Raw genomic sequence first — 25,268 nt, 5'->3', positions numbered from 1 at the left:
AATACTGGAAACCATAAATGTACTATAGTTAAACACTCTATGGGCCGCAACAGTTTGTTGCCTTCTGCCAAGACTGAGATTTGAACGCCGCTACCCCCGATCTCAAGGTCAAGTCTTAAGTTGTTGGGGCACTTGAATCCCCCTTGGCTCCAGCAGATATTGACAAAAATAGGTTTTGTTGTGAAAAACATCAGGAAGTCCAGGATCCAACAAGAAAATGTATCACCTGGTGTGAGAAAAGCACAGCTGGTGTAAGAAGCTGAGTTTGACTGGAGATTCGCTGTGTGGAACTTAAACCACTCTACGTAAGTGTCAGAACTCCACTTGACATGGACTGGAGTCAAAACCCAACAACATTAAAGATAAGTACTTTTACAAAATGTGCTTGGAGCATATGCTCCAATTTTCTTTGACTATTTTGTGTTTTTTAATCATGTCTTTGCACATTTATATAGATAAATCAGGGAAACATTTAGCGGTGTATGCATACTGAGTTGACAGTACATTGTTGACATGCTTGCTGTCCATTCTCTGTACACCAGTTCCCTTTATTTTGCAATCCAGCTGACTGATCCCGACACATGACGGCAGTGTACTTTACAATCAGGCTCCATTATTCCTGAAGTGATAGCAGCATGGGTGAAGTCTAATTCTGGAAGCCGCATGGGGTAAATTCTGCTGTCATCTACGTAATTTTCTCTCACTTATACTTGATAGGTGTGATTTTTGTATTTCTATATAACCACTTCAACAGGCACCCAGTTACTTACTCAGAACTTACTCCAATAGCTGTCTGCTACTTTGTGCCCTAGTTGTGAGGATAACCTTCAAAACACATTACAGCTTGATCGTTTTGCCTCGCAGGGAGTTCAGAGCTCTTATTTTAAAAGAAAAAAAGTGTAACTAAGTTTGCAATTTTTTGCTCCGAAGGTTGATTTTGTTGGATGTATCTTCTATTTTTAAGCGTCCCATGTTTGTTTTTGTCATGCCTGGTTTCATCATCCCTCTAGCCTTGTGAATACGCATGGTGCCAGGTAGCCTTCAGTGCCAGGTCTCCATCAGCAAGAGAGACGTTAATGTCAAGGTATTCTGAAATTAAAAGAAAAATACCAGGTTCTCAAGTGTAAAGTGAATTTAAAGTGAAGACTTGGCCACTTAGCTGGGCAATTATTTGAGATGCACTGAAGTAAATAAACAAACAAGCAAATCAACGTGTAAAGACAACCTACATTGACACTCATGTCACCCATGTTCTTAAAATGAATTAGAAAAAAAGCGAAACAAAACCCTTAAAAATTCTATTATTTCATACTATCTATACTCTCATGAGTTGAAATATCTTGTTACTAGTGATTATTCAGATGTAATGTACCATTTCTATGCTATAATAATTTAGATAAACACATTTTTTCAGTGCTAAAGTAAACAGTACAGTGGTTAGAATTTCAGCCTTACACTGATTTACCCTGGTCGTTTGTTGACTTATTGGCGACACCACAAGTCACCACCCAGGAGCGAGGTGTGGACATTTCTGTGTGTCGTTTGCATGTGTTCCTCCAGCATGCCTCGGTTTTCTCTGGGCACTTCCTTTTGTGTGTCGCTGCTCGCTTCGTGATGAATGGACAATCTGCCGAGGGTGTAACCTTCCTTCCTCGTTGAATTAAACAGGAAAGAAGATTCATTGAAATTTGACGTGTACACACACACACACACGCACATGCAAAGCAGTTTTCTTGTCCCAGGTAACCAGTTAATCATGTTTCTCTTCTCGTGCCCTCTGTTCTTTGCCCAGGAAGCCCCAACATGAAAACTAATCATCCACAGATCACATCCCTGAGTATGCACGCCCAAGCTGTACCACCTCTATAGACACTGACACACACACACGCAGACGCAACCCCCTCCCTGAGCAGATCAAGACTTATCCACCCACAGTGGCGCTCGCCCCGCAGGATGACGAAGGCTCGGATCCAAAGTAGCAGCTTATATCTTCAGATCAATGGCTGACCTCCCAAGCAGCTCCAGCCAGACTGACCAGCGCTACACGGCTTAAGGCCCAGCCAACGGCAGCGCTCCAAGCTGCATGCTGAATGTTATATCAGTCTAATGATTCTTCCCAGAAGCCCCAGACTTTGTCAGCTTGTCAGTTGTTTTTTTTTTCTCTCTCTCTCCGTGTCTTCTCCTGCTCCCTCTCTGTTGCTCTCTCTCTCTCTCTCTCTCTCGGTCTTTGTCACTGCCGTTTTTTTGTTGTCACTGCCACAAACTTTGTATTTCTGCTTTGTGCCTGTGAAGGGAAGGCGACCCTGTTCTGGGAATGAAAGCCAAATACATAAAAGAGCAGTATCTTCGGAGGAGAAGAGGATGATTTTTAACTTACTATAATGTAGCCTTCACACCCAACACTGGGGAAGTGCTTTCCAACGTATCAATCCACACACACTTGGTGATTTTACAGCATTTTCTCAGGACACCGTGGTGCCTTGAACGGCCTTGGCCGAAAGCTTTACTGTCGGTCAGCAAAGTAGAAAAAAACCATCAAGAGTATCAGCGTCAGACTTGCCCCAAAGAAAACAGTTCAAAGAAAAAGACAGAGGTTATCAGACAAAGGCTGAAGTACATTTTTCAAATCAGATATAAATGTGAGGCTCTGATGTTAATCAGCTCTCCTGCATGAGACTTTGGTTTTTCTCTGCACCTGCTCTGAGCTCTATTTGTTAAAATGTAACTTGTGCTGCAGGGAAAGGAAGTGATTTAACTTTTAATGCCGACTGCTGTGGGAGGCTGGGATATGTGAAACATTCAAATACTGTCACTCTTTGAGACACTGTCAAACGTTGTGTACGACACGGAGACAGCTGTCACTTTCTTTAAATCCATAAAGGCAATGGGATCATGAACCTAAAAGGCTTTCTACCCCGGGTGTGTTTCATTGCCAGTCTAAAATTGTATTTTGAAATTGGTGGTTATAGTTTAAAGTAGAATAGACACTGCAGGATTGCAAATACCTCCCACGAAGAAATGTCGCTGTGAGACATAACTGGAGTAACTTGACAAAACCCTCGACCTCAACCTCTATAACAGCATGCTGGACATAAATCATGTTATTCTTCATTTTAAAAAAATGTCCTGATCTTTCTCTGCTGCTCATAATTTGGATAACGTTGCAGCTTTATGTACACACAAGGTTATTTTTTTTTATTTATATACTGTGTTTCATAGATTGTTCTCCAGATTTAGTTTTATTCTTACAGGGTTGTGAGTCGACTTCGTGTCGCATCAGTAGTTTCACAGTATGTAGACTACAGACTGGAACCTTTGACTTGTAAATTCTGTGCTGCCGCCTCTCTGTCATTATTTCTCTTGTCCGTTTAAGCTGAGCATTCAATACATGCTGTCCTCAATGACACTCACCTCTGTGATGCAGGTTTCTCCATTCTGAGCATGAAAATAAGGTTTGTGAATTCATAAGAGTTCAGATGAAGATGATATCTTATGGTAAAGGTTTTCCAGGTGATTTAGCTCTTCTCTATGAACCAAAGCCGAGCCTGATGGGGTAATTGAGGCTATGAATTGATCATGGTCCACAAAGCAAAATGGAAAGGAGAGAAAACTTCAAATTACATTTTAAATTTAACACAAAAAGTCGTCTAAAGGCTGACGTCAGTCCCTTACAATTACTGAACCGTGAGCCTGGCTGTGTTGAATCCAGACTTTGTTCTTGATTTTCAGTTTAAAAAACCAACTGCGATTTTAACAACTAAAACCATTTTTTTTTCTTAATTAAAATTGGTTGTTTTTTTGTTTGACAGAGAAATTGTTCTGCCTAATAGTAGCTTAGTTGCCTCCAGAACAGCTTCTGACCATGAAACACTCTGACCTTTGAGTTGAATGAAACAGTTTGGGAAGTAGATTTATATTCATGTTCTCTCAACTTGCCTTGAAAGCAATGATTACACAAAAGCCTTTTCAAGACTTTTCCTTTTCTTCTTTTTTAAATGTTGCTCCTTTATTGATGAAAAAAAAAAAAAAAAAAAAAAAAACTGTCCACACAGGTGTTGGAACAGCTTTTCTTTTTATTTATTCCTTAAACTCACAAACAAGTATACTGTTGCTCTTGAAGTCTATTTTTCTATGATTAACTTCCCAAACTGCCCCAATTGTGCATTTGATTCTGTGCGTTGGCAAACGGCGGCTGAGCTGGAGCTCCCCGCAGCGCCGCAGCACATTGTGTTGACACGCCAGCGGAGCTGCTGCCGCTCTGCCAACGTGCCGCTTGCACAACTTGTGTGTGGACACAGTGCGAGTTTGAACTCTGGTAATTGTATTTGATGTTTTTGGCCTTTAAAAAGGAAGTGCCCGGCCATTTTCGAGGGAGCATGAGAATGAAAGCTGAAGCAGAAAAGAGCAAGAGCAGAAGTGGAGAGAGAGGAAACAAGAGCTAAGAAGCTGTAGAGAGTTGGGATCTGCAATTCTTTAGCCAGTCCCTGTCGCTTTCACACATTTGCATTGATTAAGAAAAAAGAGAAAAAAGTACATACGCAGTTTAGCGGGTCGAATGTGACAAATAAAATATGCATCACATGCTTATCTGTCATCTGAGTTTCATTCCATGTCTCTTGGTAAGCAAACCACGAATAAATCCACATAAAGGAAAGCCTTGGACGTAAATAGGAAATGTCATTCAGCATGGGGTAAACTGGTTGGCTTGTCTGTTTGATACGTGAAGATGAATTACATACAACAAAGGTAATATTGAAACACTGACTGGATGAAAGGTAAAACATCTCAAGGCAGGAAAAAAAAAGAGTCAACATTTCATTACAATTCATTACAGTTGAAAAATTTCAGAAAGGCAGCGTATTGTCAAACAGCAAAACCATAAAGTTAATAGGCTGTGTTCTTTTCCTTTTTTATGGAAAATGTTTTCGAATCATGCATTGGAACATTTCTATTTTGAAAATAAAAAGCTTGCTTTCCTTGAAGGATGGTCCAAAATTGACATTTTGTGACGAGAGCCAAAAACTATTATGTTGTACACATGGTGCAATGACTCATTTGTTGTCATGATAAAAAAAAAAAAACAAAAAACAATAAATGGCATCTCACTTAGAATTAACTTAAAGTGCACATCTTTTTAAATTATTTTCTTTTTTGCTTGACTCTTCTACAATCTTTCTCAGTCTCTGTCGCCTTGTTTATTCTTCTGGACTGTTTCAACATGGATTCATATTTCTTGGCCCACTGTGGGTGACGCAATGTTTTGTATAGCCGGGATAACTTTAGTCCATTTCTATGGTTGGCTATCAGTTTCCAAAGCAAACAGCAGATACCAGCCACAGCGTTTTATTTTTTCCCCCTCTATCTTTATCTTTTTTTCCCTACCTTCAAGTCCACATTAAAATATGCATTAATTTTGAGTTTGTGTTACAGCTGTCAACTCTGTGGGTTCAAACTAATCAAAGTAAAGCCGTATGAAAAACATCAAGGATAAACAAGTGATTAGAAGGCCAAGCTTATGATTGTCTAGGACACACACACGCACGCACACACACACACCATCACCAGTTTGCTGGCAAGAGCTTATTCTGCCAGTACTGCCTCTCTACCTAATCCCACCCTGTTTGTCAACCCCTCTAGCCCTAAATATATCATCCTCAACTCAGACTGTAGAAACTAGAGTTGGAGAAGTTGGAGGAAAAAAAAAAAAGTCTTGCCTGAAGATGTTAACAAACAGCATGATAAGTAAAGGAATTGCACCAGCAGCTTGCAGAAAATAAACAAATCCTTCATGACAACCTTTGCTGGTTCACAGCGGGGCCGTCACGTCGGTGCTCTACTAAGATCAAATGTAATGCTGTTTTGTTGTTGAAGACAGTTCTTAATGTGCTGAGCTGCGTCCCGTTTGGCTTCAACACAACTGCGGCCCAGATCGATTGGGTGGAGGTTTAAGGTGTCGGGGCTGGTGTCTGATTTTAAGCTGCGCCGTGCACTCGCAGCGTAGTGGCTGCCAAGTTGAGAAAAGTTTATTTTTGGAGCCTGAAATTATAAGTCTGCTGCAGAACCTTGCAAGCCGTACAGCATCTGATGGTAATGGGATCGTTTGGAAAACAAATCAAAGAGCGACCGCTCATTACATGCTGAAGGCTTAGTATTTAATTCTTAATCACATTTTCAGTAACAAAACGACTATCTGTAAATACTTCTTCTTCTTTTATTTTTAATCATTAACCAGTATCGGAGGGTCAGGATACACGCTGGACAGAGAAATAAATACCCATGCAGGTTTAGTTCTCAATATATTAGCATTTTTTTCCAGTATCAGCTCTGTGGTTTGAACCTGAAATCTCGCCTTTAACACAAGTTCCTCGGTCCAGACGAGGCGCTGTCCTCCAGGGAACGGTGGGCCACAAACAGGTGTTTGTCCATTAACGGCATGGGCAGACTCAGACTGTAAGGTTGCTCTTACAAATAGCTGTCTTTTCTTTTTTTGCTTTTTCTGACTTGTAGGGGTTGGAAGCTTAGCGACAGACACTTTGAGACTGGCTGACCTCTGCGCTGTGTGTGTCGGCCTGTGAGCCCGAGCCGCACTGCTTGTTGAGCCCAGCCATTTGGCTTTTGGTGTGTGTGTCCGTGACACACATAACAGGCCCTTAATGATGCTGATCACTTCATGTGTTTAAACTAATTCGATTATAATCGCATTACCTGTTCAACGATGTGACTCTTGCACATAGCAACAATATAAAACACATTAAAACTCAGTCAGGATGCTGCGCTTTTTCGATTCGAAAGTTCAAGTTCAATATTTGATGGAGAGTGTGCACTTCTTTATGTCTGATTAGTTAACATTCATAGACCAAAGCTTCTATCAGATGCTGCCATTCATTTGATCAAAAACTTATGCAGATAAATAATTATTTAATCTTGGTTCAAATAAACTGATAATGTGCCATCAAATGCAATTATGTAACGAACTCCGCAGCTTTTCGCCCTGTAAAATAAATGTAGACTTTGAGAAGATCCCAGTACTAATATGAAAGGAATTTAAGGTCTCTGAAAAATCGGCAATCTTTTATTTATGTGGAGTGTGAAACAAGTATAAAGACTTGTTCAGTGCTTGTATCTGAGGAGCTCGACCATTTAATAATTTCTGGTCTTTTTCTATGTTTTGCCATGCTTTTCTTGTCTCTTCTGTGTGTTGAGAAGCAGGCTGATGAGAGAAAAAGAACCGTGCTTGTCTTAATGTTAAACTGCTGATACACACAACAGCAAGAGCTGAAATATTTCTTGGGAATCTTTTCAATAAGACGCATCCCTGCAGTGACTGCTTCACAAATGAAACAATCACTCGTTTACTGATAAACGGTTAATAAATGTCCGCTGGCCTGCCGTGCTCCTCTAATTTCAGTTGGAATCGATGTGAGCACAGCCTCCCAGATGCACACATGCAGTTTGAAACGCATCCGTTTTCCTCCCATTGTTCTGTAAGTGTGAAATGTGGGAACGAAAAGTGCTGAGCGGGACTAAGGTGAAGTATGTAAATAGCTGTTGTCAAGTATTTCAAAAGCCCCTGAGCTTCATACACTAAAGTTTGCCATAGTTTTGGGTGTGTGTGAATTAAATTAAAAGAGTTAATGGTCATTTATTAAGAATATAGATAGCATCTGTTGTAATGAATTAAAATGAAATCACCAGATACACATGAAATTGGTGTTTGAAGTAATACTGATTTTTAATTGTCTTTGTAGTTTTTAGCAAAACAATTATATTTTTTTTCATTTTCAAGCAGCAATGAACTTGATTGGTTGTTAACCACCATAGTTTAAAATTCTTTCTTTTTTTTCTCCTTATTTGCAACTATTTATTTAGTTAGGATTGCATTCAACATCCCTTGGAATAGAAACTAGATGGATCTTATTTGTAAAAGTCGTAGTTATGTTACTTGATCAGTGGTTCCTGCTGATCCAACGTACACTCACTGATTACTTCATTACATAAAATGTTCAAGTACTCCATAAATAGCGAATCAGTCATTCAAATGGTTGGTTTTAGTATTTCAAAACCCTGCTGAGCTACCTGATAGTAGTGCTCACCCATCTCAAGTCTTCCAAGAAAGAGAAAAACATCCAGCAAGCAGCAGGTCAGATTGGTTTGAGATGATAAAAAGGCAATTCTCCCTCAAATAATATACAGAAAATCAGGCCCAAATGCATCATACCTTGAAGGCGAGGGACTACACACCAAAACTACTCACCCAAATTGAATATAAGATCAGGAAAGTTTTGCCTGGTTTGATTTTTGGGTAGTTCGGGTCAGAATCTGACTCCATTCTGTCTTACGTTTACTTCTGAGGCTGCAACTGGTGTGGAATGCATTCATGGCCACGTTGTACGATCTGGATTCATTTGCTGTGTCACAAAGTTGGAATAAGCTCAAACTGGTTTCATGAACATGAATCCAGTAGATCACTTTAGGGTCATAGTAAAAAAACCAAAAAAAAAAAAAACCAGAGAAGTTCTTGAATTTATGCTCTCTCTTTTTTCTCATGAGATATTGCACTGAGTACCTTGATATGGGTTGAAATGTCAAAATGAATAAGATACACACTTCCATATCGTCTCCACATACTTGTACTGCGGCCCAATCACTGGACAAGATATGAAGCCCTGCTCTCCTGGGAGAATCCTGCACCTGCTGCCTTCATTCTCGCCGCTGCCCTTATAAAAAGCCTGCAAGACTTTCACAACTTCAAAGCCACCGCAGAGAACTACCGAAGCGACCTCTGACCCCGTCGATATTCAGAAGTCTTGGAGGCATGTGTCACTCTGAATGTTACGGCACATTGGTGTGACCCTCTGCCAAGCTGAGGGATCACAAAAATCCCTTGGGAACATGCAGCCTTTCCGAAGGCAGATGGGCCAGGCAAGAGTAGGGAAAAAAAAAAAAAAAAAGGAGAGAGAGAGAGAGAAGATGGACAGCGAGAAAGTGGCAAAGCAATATATTCTGGCCTTCCAAGGTCCAATAAATTCATCAGCTTAGACACAAATTCAAGAGGAGAAAAGTGATAGAAAATCATTATGGTAGAAATACAAGGATTCAAATTACTTGCTGCGGGCAAATGGTGATTGCTTTGTGGTGGCAGGACCCAATAGAGAGAAGGATCCACATAGTGAACAGTCTCCCAAGGCCTCAAATCACTAATTACTTATTAATGAGTGGAAGAGGAAAGTCTGTGCTGTCAAAGTAAACAATGGTGAGCGAGCCAGCAGAGCAAAGAGGGAAGAGGGGGCCGGGTAAAGAAAAAAAAGATGAGGGCAAGAAGCCTTTGTTTTCTTAAATATCTAGAATTAAAAGTCAATTTTGTCTCACGTCAAAGGAGGATTTCCACCAGTGTTTTAGCATAAAGCCGCAGAAGGGAGGGAGGGGGGGGGCATGTCTTTCCACAAAAAAGCAAGAGTATGACAGAAAAGGAGAACACATGTACCCAGAGAGAAAGGTTAAATAACGCCAGGAAGAGAGGGAAACCAAGACGGAGCGGCAGATAAAGTACAAAAAAAAAAGGACAGATAAGTACAGAAATGAAAATGGAAAAGAGACGTACCTATCTTGTGTGACCTTTACCAGGAACCGAATCACAGAGGAGAGCAGTCAAGATAAACTTAATACTCCGTGGAGAACATCTTTATTCCAACCTTTTTCCTCCTGCTGATATTTCCTGCAAACAATGGCCGGAAAAGAAAACAGCCGGGGCGGACGACCTGCAAACCTGAACCGCGACACGGGTCAGGATCAGCCGAGACCGGGTTCAGCGCCACGTCTGCATAGCATCTGAATAACAAACCAAACCCGGCCCCTTTGGTCACACACAGCAACGCTGAACGGCCTCTTTCACCTGCTGCATCCCTCCATAATAAAACCGACTCACGTCGGCCGTTTGGACCGGCGCAGCATGAAGATTCTCACACTTTTTACCTTCACACTCTCAGATATTAGAAATTCATTTGCATTCATCAGCAGCACTGCCCTCGAGGGGATCTGTGGAAACATGTTGGATTGTTTAGTCAAAATTACAATACAGCTGGGGCAATTTATCTTTTGAAAAGCCTGTTAATTTGTTCAGGAGGAAATAGTGTTTTCATTTGCATGTTGAATAAGGAGTAGCTGGAGAACCCTTTACCAACCTGTTACACCACTCTATCCCTGGCTAATGAGGCAAGGCACGGGGAATTATTGATTCCTCTGGGAGCCTTTAGCATGACAAACACACCATGACTTTTACAGTTGGCACGTGCGTGTGTGTGTGCATGCACACATCTGTAGAAGTGCATGTGCATGCCTGAAACTATGAGAGTCAATGTGAATATTCATGACTGTGTGTGTGTGTGTGTGTTTTTTTGAGATGCTGGGATTAAAAGCCTGTAATTACATTGAAAATAATTACGTTAGATGAGTTTAGATTAGATTAAATATGGCCAATTACGCAACGAGGCGGCGAGGACAGGCAGCCAATGAAATAGCCCTTTAGTCGCTATGGAGCTAAGTTAGAAAAAAAAAAAAGTCGGTTCTGTGTTCAGTTTTGAATTTTTGGGATCGCTCTGCGATGTGAGAAGCTCAAATTGCAAAGGTGGAACATTTAAATTTTTAATCTCATACGCCAACTGTTTCCTTTGAAGCTTTAAAGTCAGTTAAATATTTTAATGTGACTTAAAAGGAAGAATATGGCAGGCGCTAAAGAGTCGAGCATTAGCTTTCCTCAACATTGTCCATGGCTAAAAAAGTTGAAAAATTCCTCTTTCAAGACCAAATATTGACTGACTGATAAGATTCAAAAGCTACAGTTTTCACACGGAGTTTGCATGTTCTCCTGTGGGTTTTGTCCAGCAGGTAAGCAATGTACAGCTGCATTCACAAAGAAACTTCACAACTTCAGTTAAAATATTCTCGAATGTCCCCAGACTAAACTCGCGAAGAAATAAAAGTCTTTCAGATTAACAGAGAAATTGTTCTACACTTTTCAAAACTAAAATTGTGCCGTTGCATTTTTGTATTTAGTAGTCCTCCACAGGTGGCTGAGAGGTGTATTTTGGCATCAGTATGGCATCACCTGTCCTGGCTAGACTGTCTCATGGGGCGTGAGAAGTTGATCGAGTTCATTCAGAGACAAACGTCACTGCATTTCAAATCCAAGAAAACCCAGCACGTGCTGGGAGCAGACGCCCTCAAGGTTCACTGGCAAACTGTTTGATAGACTGCAGAATGCTGATCACAGCTAACATTCCCGAAAATATCAAATTATTGCGTTTTTGGAGGGATGACTGATCATATCTTGTAGAAACAGCCAAACTATGATACACATAAGATATTTCTCATCCACCTGGCGTTGCTGGATCAGCTCCTCCTGGTTTATTCCACATAAAACACATTTTTTGGCAGAGGGTCTGGTGCTTTGTTGGGCTGTCTAATGAGTTGCATTAGAGTTACAATGATACAGTGCATTTATAAGGTTGTAAAATTGCTCGACTACAATTTGTTGCTGTAATGCTGTAAGCATTTCTGACGGCTTCTCCTGTGTGTCGGCACAACTGCTCTCGCAACAAGCCACCTCAGACGTTTTGAGTCAGAGCCTCTTTTGTTATCATGAGAAAGGAAAAATAAACACATATCATAAAATAGACATTATCGTTTGGATGCTATCTGCCGAAAGTGTAATTTCTGTGTCAAAATTGCTCAAATTTGCCAAATGTTCCCATTTCCACAACAGCCTGAGGCAGTTGTCGGCTGCATCTCCATTCAGATTGTGCAATCTTTTTACAGTCCATCTGTTTGTTATCGATGTAATTTTTGTAGAAACCTTTACTAAGTCCTCAATTTCCAGAGAATAGCTTATTTGTTTTTTGTATGTGGACAGGATGCTCTGCTGTTTTGCCATCAAAAACACAATGACAAGTGAGAGAATCAGTACATCTGCTGGACTGCAGGAGGCAGTGGTGAGTACACGCAGCCTGTTAATACCAAAAACATACAATGCAGTTTGTACATTCTAGGTACATAATGTGCTGCAGAATTCACTCACTTCAATCAGGATATATTTTTTCAAATAAATTATGTTAAAATGTTTCACTCCGAGTCAGTACATTGTCACTTTGCTACCTGAAGAATGTGAAGTTGGGTAGATTATGTTTTCGATGTCTTGGAGACGAAAAAGAAACTACAATGTTTATAAACTAGTCAGAGACACAGAGGCCCTTTTACAAGACAGAGAAGGTACTTCATTCTGACATTTTCATTTCAGGAAAGTTTCATATTTACACAGCAATGTTTTAATAATTATATCCATTTTACACATCAATCCTTTATACTATCCCTTTAAAAATTGTGCTTTTGGTGGTTCTAAGCTCACTGTTATATAAACAGATACAAACAAGTTTTCTGATTTCACTTGAAAATGTGGTGTAAACCGGTCCTTCTGTTTGTGTGTAGTTGCAGATTTTAGTATTGGAGCAATTCAAATGCTTATTTTTATGTTTGACAGTCAACCATTAGCCATATTCTGTTTTTATTTTATTTAATTCAAACTAGAGCTGGAACAATAAAACCTAAAAAACAAGATACAGATTTCATTTATTTTGTTTGGTCAAATGCAACGATTCCAAAAAACACAAGTCATGTTTACCTCGACAGTTGTGTTTAGACATCAGTTCACCTTCCAATCTTTTTTTTTTAATACCACCAGCTAACTTCATTTGACGCAGTCATAATTTCTTATGGCTGTGATCCATGAAATTGTATTTCCTGTAGTCTGATATGCATCTTTTGCCAAAATCTTGCCACACACAGCGCTAATTTAAATACTGACGTCCTAAATGAAGGCCTGCATGGACCACTGTGGCATGATACTTGAGTAATCAAGTAAATGAAATGGTGTGAGTGCATGGAAGCCGGCTGATTGGAAGTGGTGCTCTAGAACAAGCAAACAAAGGCAGATCGACAAAGTGTTACTTTCTGATGCGTCTCGGTTTTGAAGAAATGCTTATTAGCCCTTGCAATGTGTCCTTGGGAGTCTGCCGAACGAATGCCGTCAAAGGAAATGTTATATTATTCAAGGTGATTCGTCAATGTATACATAAATAGACACTGTCCTGCATCAGTTAATCTGCTTAATAAACAATAAATTAAGAGGATTATCCGCCACATGATTTTTTTGTCCTAAAAATGTAGCATTATAAATGAAAAAAATAGAGTTAAGAAAACATTTTGAATGAAGAAGTAAGACTGTCCAGAGTGACTTTTTCTTTCAGTGGTGAGTTATAAGCTTGGGGGAGGACGAGGGTGTGAGAGGGAGTTCACAGTGAGGGAGGGAGGGACTTCATAAATACTTAAGGATGCCTCGGTGGATAGTGGAAATACACTGGAACTACTTTGTAAAGTAAGCTGTCCATAAACACACCCACACCAGAGCGGAGGCAAACATTTGCAGGCGGAATGCAAACACACAGAAAGAGTAAGTGAAGGAGAAGCAGAAGCTGACAGTTGCCTAAGTTAAAAAAAAAAAAAGAAAAGAAATGGACACAGATGCACTGACACTGAAGTCAAATTCAAGTCACCTTCATGAACATATCATGTTCCTGAGAGCAAAAGATGTGGAATAGCAGCACAAGTTTTGTCCCGGAAGACAAAAAGCAGTGAGCAACAGAGCTGACGCGAGATCAATCGTCAGCGTTCGGATGTTTCACTTACAGATTCTTGGTGAGCTGGCAGTCAAGTTCTGTGAAGCGGGCTGTGATTTTCAAACACTCTGAGGCTTAATCTTTCGGTTGCTAATGAGGTATTTCGGTCGAGTTTTAAGTCTTTGCCGTCCCAACGGAAAAACATAAAAAAGATGAACTTCTGAACAGTCGGGGCCACAACACCAGTGGAAAAGAGAGGCACTAAAGGAAAAACGCCGCCTTTAAAGTTGCCATTTACACACATGCTGACAAATGTGATAAACACACACTGTGAGCGCTAATACTTCATGGGAGTTCATCATCACTGGAGTGAGAGAAAAGGCAATGAGGCTTTTTGGCAGATTTCCTGCTCACCCAGGGTTGACAAATTGCCAAGGCTCTCTGTCACAGCTCCGCTTTGAGGCTGCTAACTGTATCATCTGCGGTGATTTAGATCTCAGGCATAAAAGTAGCCTTGTGGAAATGCATATTCCTTACACCTTAATTTGCATCGCACAACATAAACCAATTACAGTCACTTTGAGTCGCAATTTGCACGAGACGAAGCTCAATGAATCAATAACTAGTGCTGGTTTCAGACGCAAAAATGTCCTCAGACTGGCAATTTTAGGATTGAGCGAATAAAACAAACCCATAAGTTGGCACAAAGGTGTAATTGAGGGTTATCTTAGTCAACGTAATCTGCAGACTGTGAGCAATGCGTTTTGGAAGGTGTTTTTGGCAGTCTTCTTCCAATTCGTGTTTATAACGTGGCATTTACAGCAGACAGTAAATCCCCGTTTTAATCTGTACAGGATATAGTTAAACATCTTATTTTTATGGCTTGTATTCCATCAGATTATCATTAATGTAAGACAGATTTATTGTGGAAAATATGTGGTATTAAAAACATAATCTATATCCTACAATGTTGACATCCAGTCATAAGCATGACCCCTTATATGTAAATTAAAACAACAACTGTACATAAATTCTCCTAAAACTTTCACTGGAAACAGCTTAATGCCTCCACTTTAGGAAAACTTATGAATAAATACCAGTTGGTCTGAAGCCAAAATTGTTGCAGGATGTTTCTTTTTTTCCCCTCCTTCTTCTTTTTGCAAGAAAATATCTGTAAACTGGAATTAAAGCGCATGGAGTTGAGGATCTGAGAGCACACACAGTGGTTGTTTATGTGATGGTACTTTCACATCTCTCTTTGTCTGGAATAGCTGGGTTTTCTCTATGATATATTTTTTGAATAATACTCAAATGACCTAAATCAGCGGCCAAATTACCTAATGGCCGCCGCGCTGCTGGGCAGCGGAGCGGTGGTGTCATGGCAACTCTCTTTGTCGGCTGGTGTATCGTGTAGCAAATCAAAAGCTTATCACACACATTTTCTAATCTCCTGTGCCAGGGTTTTAATCCATGATTTTGCCAACCGCAGATTATTTTTGATTAAACAGGCTGTTATAAATAATGATTCCCAAACAGTATCGGCTGAAAGGAGAAAGAAAAACATGGTGATTGTTCATTTGTTTTGACTGAAAACTGTTCGTTTGTCCGTTAAGACGGCAGACATTACACACATGAATAATACATCCCCTACATCACTGATTAGTTTTTTTTTCCTCAGTTTATGCTTTTTCAAACTTGCATACTTGCATAATGAATGTAGCGATGTATGACTAAGAATGTAACATGAGATATTGGGGTTAGTTTTTGACAGTGTTGAGAATAACATGTTATAAAGTGCTGCATTACTGTAATGCAACTGGTTTGGTGACTGATTACGACTGTGAAATTAGCATTGCATATTGAAAACTGTTGGGAATTTGCATTCTTTCTTTCTTTCTTTCTTTCTGTATCTCAGTGTCCACACACAAACAGAATCCCATACTCACTGCTGCATGCTGGTAGTTTATCTTAACTATTATTTCTCAGGGTATTTCTTTTCATGAATCAATTTTTTTTTAAAAACAGCCAACATTCGGGATATGGAGCATCTTCCTCTTGCTGATGTAGCCTGAGCTGAGTCGAATGAGAATCACAGTCCTGGCAGTTCAGCAGTGTCACACCAACGACACACTAATTCACATTTCTGAGTCTTTCAATAAGGAAGATGATAGTTGCACCACTGGAGAAGTGATCAGTCGCTAAATGTCAATACCTTGCATAGTATGGATGTTTGGTGAGATACTGCAAAAATAAAATTAAAATAAATAAACTTAAACTTAACTAAACTTTAAAGTCAACCTCAAGTGACAGAAGGCACACAAAATCAGGAAATTTGCTCATGTTAAAATCTGAAACCAGTTTCACTCTATGGGTATTTCCTCTGTTTTGCTGCAGAACTTAAACAAACACCACCACGAATTTCCTAAGAAACTCATTGCAGGCTGAATGCAATTTCACACATAAGTGCCAGATGGGTATATTCTAAATGTAAATTGTGAAATACATGAATGCTCGCTGATTTCTGTTTAAACTGGAAAATGAGAAAACATTAGTACAGCTGCAGAGCAAACTGTGTTCTCCCAGCAGGCTGACTCACCTGAGGGTGAAAATTTGCACTGAAGACAGCGTGGACAGAGCCAGAAACGTTGAGACGGTCTCCCTTTGCCGGATGGGTTTGGAGGGCACCATCACCACAAAGTTATTGTCCAGCTTCAGCTCCGACAGCGGCTGGAACAGCCGGACGCTCCCGATGCGCTGCATTGGCGTGTGCCCTGCGAAGTAGCCCATGGGCCTCTGCTGGTCCGTGCGCACCGAGCCGCCTTTCCTGGAGTCCTCTGAGCTGCATTCTCCGCTGTCCGTGGTCTGGACCATGTAGTAGAGTTCCACGGGGGTTCCCTGGGCCTGCTCGGAGACCCTCTGCCTGCCGGGCCTCACTGTGGGCGGACTGAACCAGCTGGCCAGCGGCTCCAGCTCGGCCACGCAGATCCCCAGCTCGCCCTTTAGCCTGCACGTCCCGCGCACCTCCTGCGTCTCATGAAAGGCAAACATCCGGACGCAGGGGAGCTTGTGGATGGCGCTGTAGTCGTCCCAGTCTCTGCCCGCTACGTAGAACAACACCTGAACCTTTGGCCAGCTGGGGTGGATCCGCTCGCTGATTATGTAGGTGTGGACCTTCCAGTTGAATGTGAAAAGGGGCGAGGACGACGCCACTGTCGGCGCCGTCGGCGAAACGAAGGAGGGCGCGTTAAACGGTCCCGGCAGCGTCTGCAGCAGCTCCAGAGGGACCGGCTGCTGGACGGACAGCGGGCCGTAGCTGGCGTTGATGAAAGGCATCTGCCGCGCCTGGTGAATAAAGAAGGACTCGGTCCGGGCCTGGAGGCTGGAGTTCCTCATTAAGTCCTGGTTTGCCTCCTGCAAGAAGAACGCCGACTCAGCATTGAGAATCCGGTAGCTGACAGGCAGATAGATCGGCGTCGGGCCGTACCTCTGCAGACCCTCTAGGATCACCTTACTGTTCACCACTGCAAGAACAACAAAGAAGAAAAAAAAAAGACAAAAACAAAATAACCTTTAGACATTTTGTTCCAACAAATTCGACTTCACAGCGCTCATAACTGTCTGCGAAAGATTCATCGTCTGAACCCCATCGACGGAATCTGATGCAGACACGAAATCAAAGAGCAGAATATGAAAAATTGGATGAAATAACTCACAAAGTGGACGCTGGCACTCCACATTTAACATTTGCATGCGCTGCCTGCAACCTGAGGCAATCGTATCTACAGTCAGTTCCAGTAGTGAATGTTAAATGGTTTGCTGGAGACATTTCCATATGCTATCACTTTCATGAGCCACTGCTCTTATTTAAAAGAATTTGTTAGACTCAATTCAAAACACTTGTCTTTCTTAGTCACATGCTTATCAGACTTGTCCGTATTCCCTCCCGCTCTCAATCCTTTTCATTACAGCAGATAAACTCAATCTTTTTTTTTCCCCGTCCTTCAATTTCTCCTTCATTTTATTTTTTCCTCTTAGACTTTATAGTTTGCTGCTTCTTTTTTTTCTGCCAATAAGTTTCTCATTCATTGCTGACAAGTGCTGAAAGTCATTCAAAAGGCCTCCTGCCTGAAGATCTAAAGCTAATGCCAGAGGTGCATTTGGACGCATTTGAGTCCACTTTCACTTGTTAAAGTTTGACAGTCTGAGCACGGCGTGCCGTGCACAGATCATAGAGGTGTCACTCACCCCCTTAATGAGCAATAGGTGTTTCTTTTTTGTTTTTTTGTGCAACAGCAAAAAGCACTGTTGAGGGCTGTTTTTCATTCAGTCGAAGAGCCTCAAATGCTGACAACTTTGATCTTTGACCCATGCGGGTGGATTGGAAAAGCTGTGGAAAACAAGACTTTTCTCCAGAGTGAAAGTGTGCTGTAAGCAAGTGTAACCTTAGATGGCACTCAGGACTATTGATAATTACAAATAAACACATAAAGAGTAACTGTGTGACAGCGCAGGAGTACAAGAAACTGATCCCCATCAGTTCATTCCTGTATGCAAAAGGTAAACAATGAATTTACCGTTGATGTGTCTCGTCCCACCTTGAATATTTCTGTTTAGATCCAAATAAACTATGAGGACTGCCACAAAACGTCTGGCAGCAACAAGCACAACTCACAATTTTCATTTAAGCGTAACATCAGCAGGATTGCAGCATCAGTTCACATAGTTTGCATATCATAAGTAGGCAGGAAGCACATGATAATGGTCCCACCTCAAGAAAGCAATATGGCGTTGATGTGTTGCACTAACAGTCACATTGGTGCACAGACAAGCACAATCACACCTAAAGTATATAAAAAAAATGCCTTTATTGACGTGATTGTAATAGAGATGGTTGTAATAGACTCCGTAATGCTTTGCAACAGGCATAGTATGTAGTTTTATGTCAACTGAGTTTATTATTATGTTTTTCTTACCCAAGGCTCTGATATGACCCATAGGAGCATATTGGTGGCAGCTGATAAAATCACAGTTGACAAAAAAAAAAAAAATAAAGAACCAATTTATAATGTGACAGGGCCATGGTGTCTTGTCATCCCGTGTCAGCCCTCCGGTACACTCGTGACCCCTCGGAATGAACCTGTCTCTTTACCATTACAGAGCATCTATGCCTGGTGTCCCAGATATCACATCTCTGAGGCAACCCTCGCAGTTCGCCCTATGAAAATAGAAATATACCTCCCCACTGTGCCACATGTAGACTTTTTAAGACGCTTTCTTTTACACTAATTCCAAATAAGCTAAAATTTGTGTGGACCACTGACAAGTAAGTTAAGAAAGAGCTTCTTACTGTTCATTGACATATATGGGAAGTGAATGTCAGCTTGTGTTTTTCAATAGAACGCTCGAAATGCTGCAGAGGTTAAAGCTGGTTCATACAGAAAAGTGTCACAATGAAGAGTGCATTAAAGTTTAATGTGTACGAAGAGCAAAACTGTCAACTACATCATTCAGGTGATTGGTGTACAACATAACTGTTCTTTAAAAATCTATTAATATATATTAATAAATGTTTTTTTGGGGAGCAGAATTCAGGATTTACATCACTTCTCGCATAAACACATAACATTAGGGCCATCTCATCTTCCACTCTTTTTTCCTTTTATGACTTTTCCATCTTTTTTTCAAAATTACCTTTTTTTTTTTTTCCTTTAACACCGGAGTACGCTCTTTACCCGGGACCATCAAACCTCATCAGGCCCCACATGCCACTAAAGCCCACTCCCACCACTCCACCTCTTTCTCTTCACTATCAAGCATCAGGCCTCAGATATTTGGACTGATTGAGTGGCCCATGAGAGCCCATTGATTTTCTGTCCTGAACCCTGAATGCTGTGGGATGTGTGGCACGGTTGTGATTTGTGACAATCTATGACCGCAGTGCATTGACTGGAGCTTGGTCCAAAGGCACAAGGGCAGCAATTCAGAAACAGGGAGCCAGCGAAGGGTTAATTCACCGTTGACAATCCTGCTTTTATCAGAATGACTGACGAAAAAGAAACAACAAATAAAATGCTTTTAAGGGGGGAAAAAAATCCTAGTAATATTTATAGCTACTGTACATTTGACAGGATCCATCTAGACATTAGCACTTCTCAGGAAGAAAAATTTTGAAAAGCCATATAGTACTTCGATTGGTTAAATATAGATGAGGTTATAGAAATCTGGCATACTGTGAAGAGTTCCTGTGGATGAAATGACATTTTCAACACCCATTTTTCATTTGTGCGCATTTAAGCAATGTCCTTTATAAAGAAGTCCTTTTCTTTTTCCTGGAAACATGTGCTTCACTGCCCAAACTTTTAAGTTTGGGCTCATTTATTTTTGTGTTTTTCACAATCATCCACACTTTCCTCTTTGACTAATAACTGAGAATTGTGCTAAATGTTGTTTCCACCACACTAATAAAAATGTGTTTGTTGTCTAAAGGAAGAACGGCCACGCGACGAAACCTAATTACAGGCTTCTCTCTTCTCTATAATCGGGCTCTTTAACAGTATAACGTCTGACTCTGAAGTGAGTAACCGCTGAAAATAAGCTGAATGAATTCCAAATGTAAAATTAGTTGCATTGCTCTGTGCGCTCGCTTGTTGCTTTTGTGCTTTTCTATTTGTTTGTTAAGCGACTCAAACTGAGGAGGGAAACTGCATTTTCCCACACAGCCGCCTCCCTGTGGGTGGGAAAGTAAAGATCCGAAGACCTTGATTTCGACAGTGTGCTCTGAGTGATTGCAGTTGGATGATTTTGACTGTGAGACTAATGTTTGCTCTTTAAAAAACAAACAAAACAAAACAGAAAAAAAAAAAAAACTGACCAACCCGCAACCGATGTCAGGAGGGGAGCAGGTGCTTAGTTGGTGCTTATGGCGGAGTGAGAGGATTTTCCTGTCTATCCTTGTCTCTGGGGGGGATGTGACACACTGTCCTAGTTTCTCCTTACACAGATCAAACTAAATACCTCATTACAGCTGGAAAATGTCATAATTTGTAACTTCAGATTTAGAATATGTCCCGCTCCGTGACACCAATAGGACATCGTAAATAGAGAGGCAAAGCCGGTGTGATTTGTCCTGCCCTGAGCTGCCCTTGGATTTCATGTCTGCGGCGACTGTACTTGTAAATCACGTCTGCTGGACTGTTTCTGCAAATGAAAAAGCGAATGATTTGTGTAGATAACTTAGCCTCTGTGGTAAATCCTGGCCGTAAACTCTCATGCACCATTTCTGGGCATTGCCAGCCCCCTCAGGACGCGGGGCCGAGGAGTTTGATCACATATCAAACATGCAGCTGAACCGGACCCCATCATTAGACAGATGTTAAGATTCAGGATTTAATGACTTGATGTTATATTCATGTAGCCTGAGCCGGGAGGCCCCCCCAGTAGCAGGGGCTACAAATTAAAATGCATTTAACACATTTTCCACGACCTTCCTGCAGCGTGTAGCAAGCAGCATCTTAAATAAACTCTTAGAAAATTGTATTAAAGCATTTAGGTCCCCAAGACAGACACGTGTAGCTTAAAATCAAATCATTTCATCTAATCACCTGTTCTCCTCCCCGGTGACCTCGCTAGAACTTCACCCAAGAAATATAATCCCTTCATCTAGCCCCTTTTTTTCCCCCTCTCATCCTGTCTTTATCCTTCAACATGTGTGCATCCTGCAACCACCCCCTGATCAGACACATTAGTCCGGCCAACTTCCCTAATACATTCATCAAACAGACTTTCCATGAGAGATTTATCAGAGGGGAGGTGGTTTAGGGAGAGCCAAGACGTGATCACGATGGCGGATAGTCTTCCTCTACAGTCGGACAAGATGCGCGCGGCCCGCGTGCCTCCTTCGTTGTACGACCGGATTTAAAATTAGACTTCCTTCTCCAGCAGAACGTTGTTGCTCTCAGGTATTTCAGAAGCACCTGTGCACCAGTTCACTCCTTTCCAACCTGCTGATGTAACTTTTCGTGACTGTTCTCTCGGTACGAAAAACAAGCCCAGGTGCTCCACGACGAAGCTGAATCTACTCCATCTGTCAGGCTGTCTACCAATTACCAGAAACTGCTCATCTTTGTTTATAGTCACACAATCACACACTCTCAAATACAGTATTGTGGCCTCGTCCTGTTTTGCAGCTTCCAAGCCGATTTGTAAAATCAATAAATTACTTGTTATACGGGTGACGGGAAGAAGAAACGCATTTAGAACCACAGATCAGCCAAAACTTCCCTTTATTCACAGCATTTCTGCATTATCTAAAAGTTGCTCCAGATAAATCAATCCCTTGAGGTTACTGAGTTAAAATGGCTCGATTCTGTAATCAATCATGCCAAGTTTTTTTTTTCTTTAAATTTGAGAGATTTGATGAAAATGATGTAAGATTTCCAGCGATAATAAAGCATATTGCTTGCGTTGCTGCCACTGTTCTCCTCTTTGCTAAACAAGCTGCCGACCTGTTCTGCCTGAGCCGCCGAGGAGACTCTTGGCAGCAAACTGTTGACCTGCTGTTTTCTGCCAAGTGAGTGCAGAACTGAAATGAAACTAAAGTGGAGAGCATTTGAGAAAAGGACTGACTGTTTTGTCAAATTTGACTTCCCTTTGAGTGTGTTGAAATAATACCATGTAAAGCTAACAGTGATTTCTACTGGGAGAGAGGTTTTGCTTGACTGACCAGCTGTTTTTAATATCTTCGTATCTTTATATGACATTTGATGAAAAAACATGATTTTCACCTTTGCAGGTAATTTTTCCACAATATTCCCACTTTATGAATAAACATTTTTTTTTTTCTATTAGCAAGACAGAATATTCAAATAAGTCAATTCTCATTCATTTTACTCCTGAATGACATCAATTTGCTACACTTTGTAATCTTTTTATTAATTCTCCTTTTTACGTTATGCATAAAAACACGGTGGCTTCGCTTAATCCTTCAGTGTCATCAAAAACCAAAACTGTCAAAAATGTGACTTTTGATTGTCCTCCGGTTTTGTCGTTGGGCAAAGTGTGCTGAAGGTGAGCAGCTATTTGTTATCATGTAAGAAATAAAAATCAAGGTCCTTTTTGAATTTGGAAATTAAAAACCAACCACAACAGGCGTGTTTATGCGGTAGTTCTCGCTTATTCCTGCATCTCAAAGTGCTCACATTTTTTCACTCGACGCACTTTTCTTTTTTTTTTTTTTTTTTTTAAATCTTCTAATACTGACATTTAGAAAGCTTTTGAAATCCCCAATTTTCATAAGTCCACCAGGTAAAACATTAAGACGGTGATCTTTACGTGGCATTTTCTTTTGTTAAACATTTGCTCTACGTGAGCGCTCGGTCTGAAGAGAAGCTGCTTGGGGGACCTTGAAGTCGCCATCAGTGGACCTACTGTCGGTCAGTATGAGAGGCAACTTCCTTTTTTTTTTTTTTTTAGCCGCAGAACAATGGAGTGAAAAGGGTATTTGGGGCTTCTGGAGGGCCAGGCAGAAATGTCAGCTGCTGTTCAGATGAAGAAAATGCCATTGGCAAAGTCAAGAAGTTTAAAAACCTTATCAAAGACAGTTTCTGATAAATCGCCTCGTGCCTGTACAGGCGAGAGGATGGCAGAATTTTCTCGGTGCCTCCAAGCCGCACAGCAGTTAACTAAGAAAACTGAAAGTCAACAGTTCATGCAAACAGAGTCGAGTTGAAAATATGACGTCGGCTGACGGCCGGCCACTGACCCACCAGGTCGCGACGTCAGTAGAAGAGTCAGGAGAGCGACTCACTCATACAAATCAACCCCGCCATTTGTGAAACGCAGTCGTAACAAGAACGGTCACAATCAAGAGATGCTTGTGCAGAAATCACTTGCAAATCTGTTCGCCAGAAACTAGTCAGCTTTCCAGCCGAGTGTTTCAAAATTTTTGACCAAATGCTCAGTAAGAAAATGCAACTTTATGCCTGTTTCCATTCATTACTTTGCAAAGAGTGGGCCATGGCATCGCGTCATCGGAGAGCGTCTCTCTCTCTCTCTCTCTCTCTCTCTCTCTCTCTCTCTCTCTCTCTCTGCCTCAAAACAAACAACACACTCTCGCATTAATGTTGGCTTCTTTCATTAACTCCAGAAAAAAATTCAGCATCCTTGTCCCCTTACTGTATTGTCCACAACCATTTATTTGTGTCCTCAACGTATATGTGTGACCAGCTGGTGGTACATTTCTAAGGTGAAGCACTTCATCATTGTTCAATTTCAGTGAGTTTATACACCAGATAGCGTTGAGCGACCTTGAATTTGGCCCAAACTGCAGCCATCAAATGTTGTGGTTGGTTTAATTTGATGTCATTCATTTATATTGTTAATCAGTGAATCACTGCTAATCCATCCCCATCAAATGAAAAAACTTTTTGTTGAAATGTTGGCCAAATTCCTAGCATTCCCATCAATGTTTATTTACATTGTTTTTGAAAATTTGAGTAAGAATAGGTGGCTGGAAACCCCACGACTCTCATTGGTCTCCAGCACCCACATAGAAAATCACTATTATGTTGGAAATAAACATCTACTTTTGTCAAATCAAAACCAACATCGATAAAACTCTAATTTCTTTGGTCCTGAAGACTAACAGTTCTAATTGAACCATTCTTAAATGAAGTAGATATCAAACCGCGCTCAGCATGTGGCAGTAAACTCGTCTGGTTAGTGAAACATCTGGGATGATATCTCAACCCAAACAGAACACACAGGAGCACTAATCGCTCTAAGTGCCCATCTCATGCACCCTGACACTGCGGGAGAGCCAGGGCCGAGCGGAGAGCCCACTCCCAGCTGGAGGTTAATCGGATCACATAAAAGCAAGGCACACCTCATCTTTCATCACTAGGCAACACATTTATGCAGCAATCGATAGGTGGAATCATATTTTCCCCTTTCAGAGAAATGAGGGAAAATGAAGTATTGTGACCCGGGTGAGATGGATGGAGCGGGGCTTCGTGGCTCACAGATATCACCAATAAGTCAGTGCCTTGCTTTTTTTTTTTTTTTTCACAACTCAAACTGTTTTTGCCTCAGGCAAATCTTATGGCCTTTTTAGTTCCAAAATGGCCTTTGGGTCATTCAAGTCGATGTACTCTGAGTCTGAAGTGATTTACAGCATGCTGTTTTATCCTGTTTGCTCCCAAACCAAACACCTGCCTCTCGTGTTGTCTTTACACCACATACTAATGCACACACACACACACACACATGCACATAATCAAATATAGCAAGATGTGCTTTGTATGCTGCACTCATGTTGCGACTGTTGACCTGTCTGGAGAGAGCGTGAAAGATATTCCACTTAACTTTAACGACAGATTCACCACAAAGGCATTGTTTTTCATTCGCATCACACAAATTAGACTCTTTAACATGTTGGTGGGCTGGAATCATTTCAGACACTGCAAACGTTCAGAGAGACAATCTGCCTTAAATATGCTAATATATTTGAAAGAATTAACATTTTTGCCTGTTCTGTCCTTGAATTGCGTGGAATAAATAAATCAGCCTGAAAACTTGATTAAAACAACTTTCGATGACACTGTT

General features: G+C 41.0%; 1 protein-coding gene across 1 annotated transcript in view; it reads right to left on the bottom strand.

Moving 5' to 3' along the window:
• The window catches only part of LOC115382733 (transmembrane protein 132C), a 175,878-nt gene that overhangs the window by 107,800 nt on the left and 42,810 nt on the right, over positions 1-25,268 (bottom strand). The window contains exon 2 of the mRNA XM_030084591.1: positions 16,264-17,188. Within this exon, the coding sequence (XP_029940451.1) occupies positions 16,264-17,188 (925 nt within the window). The remainder of the gene's footprint in view (positions 1-16,263; positions 17,189-25,268) is intronic.

The sequence above is a fragment of the Salarias fasciatus genome (assembly GCF_902148845.1).
Source record: "Salarias fasciatus chromosome 7 unlocalized genomic scaffold, fSalaFa1.1 super_scaffold_4, whole genome shotgun sequence".
Lineage (NCBI taxonomy): Eukaryota > Metazoa > Chordata > Actinopteri > Blenniiformes > Blenniidae > Salarias > Salarias fasciatus.
Note: the sequence above shows the minus strand (reverse complement) of the source record. Positions and strands in the feature narration are given on the sequence as shown.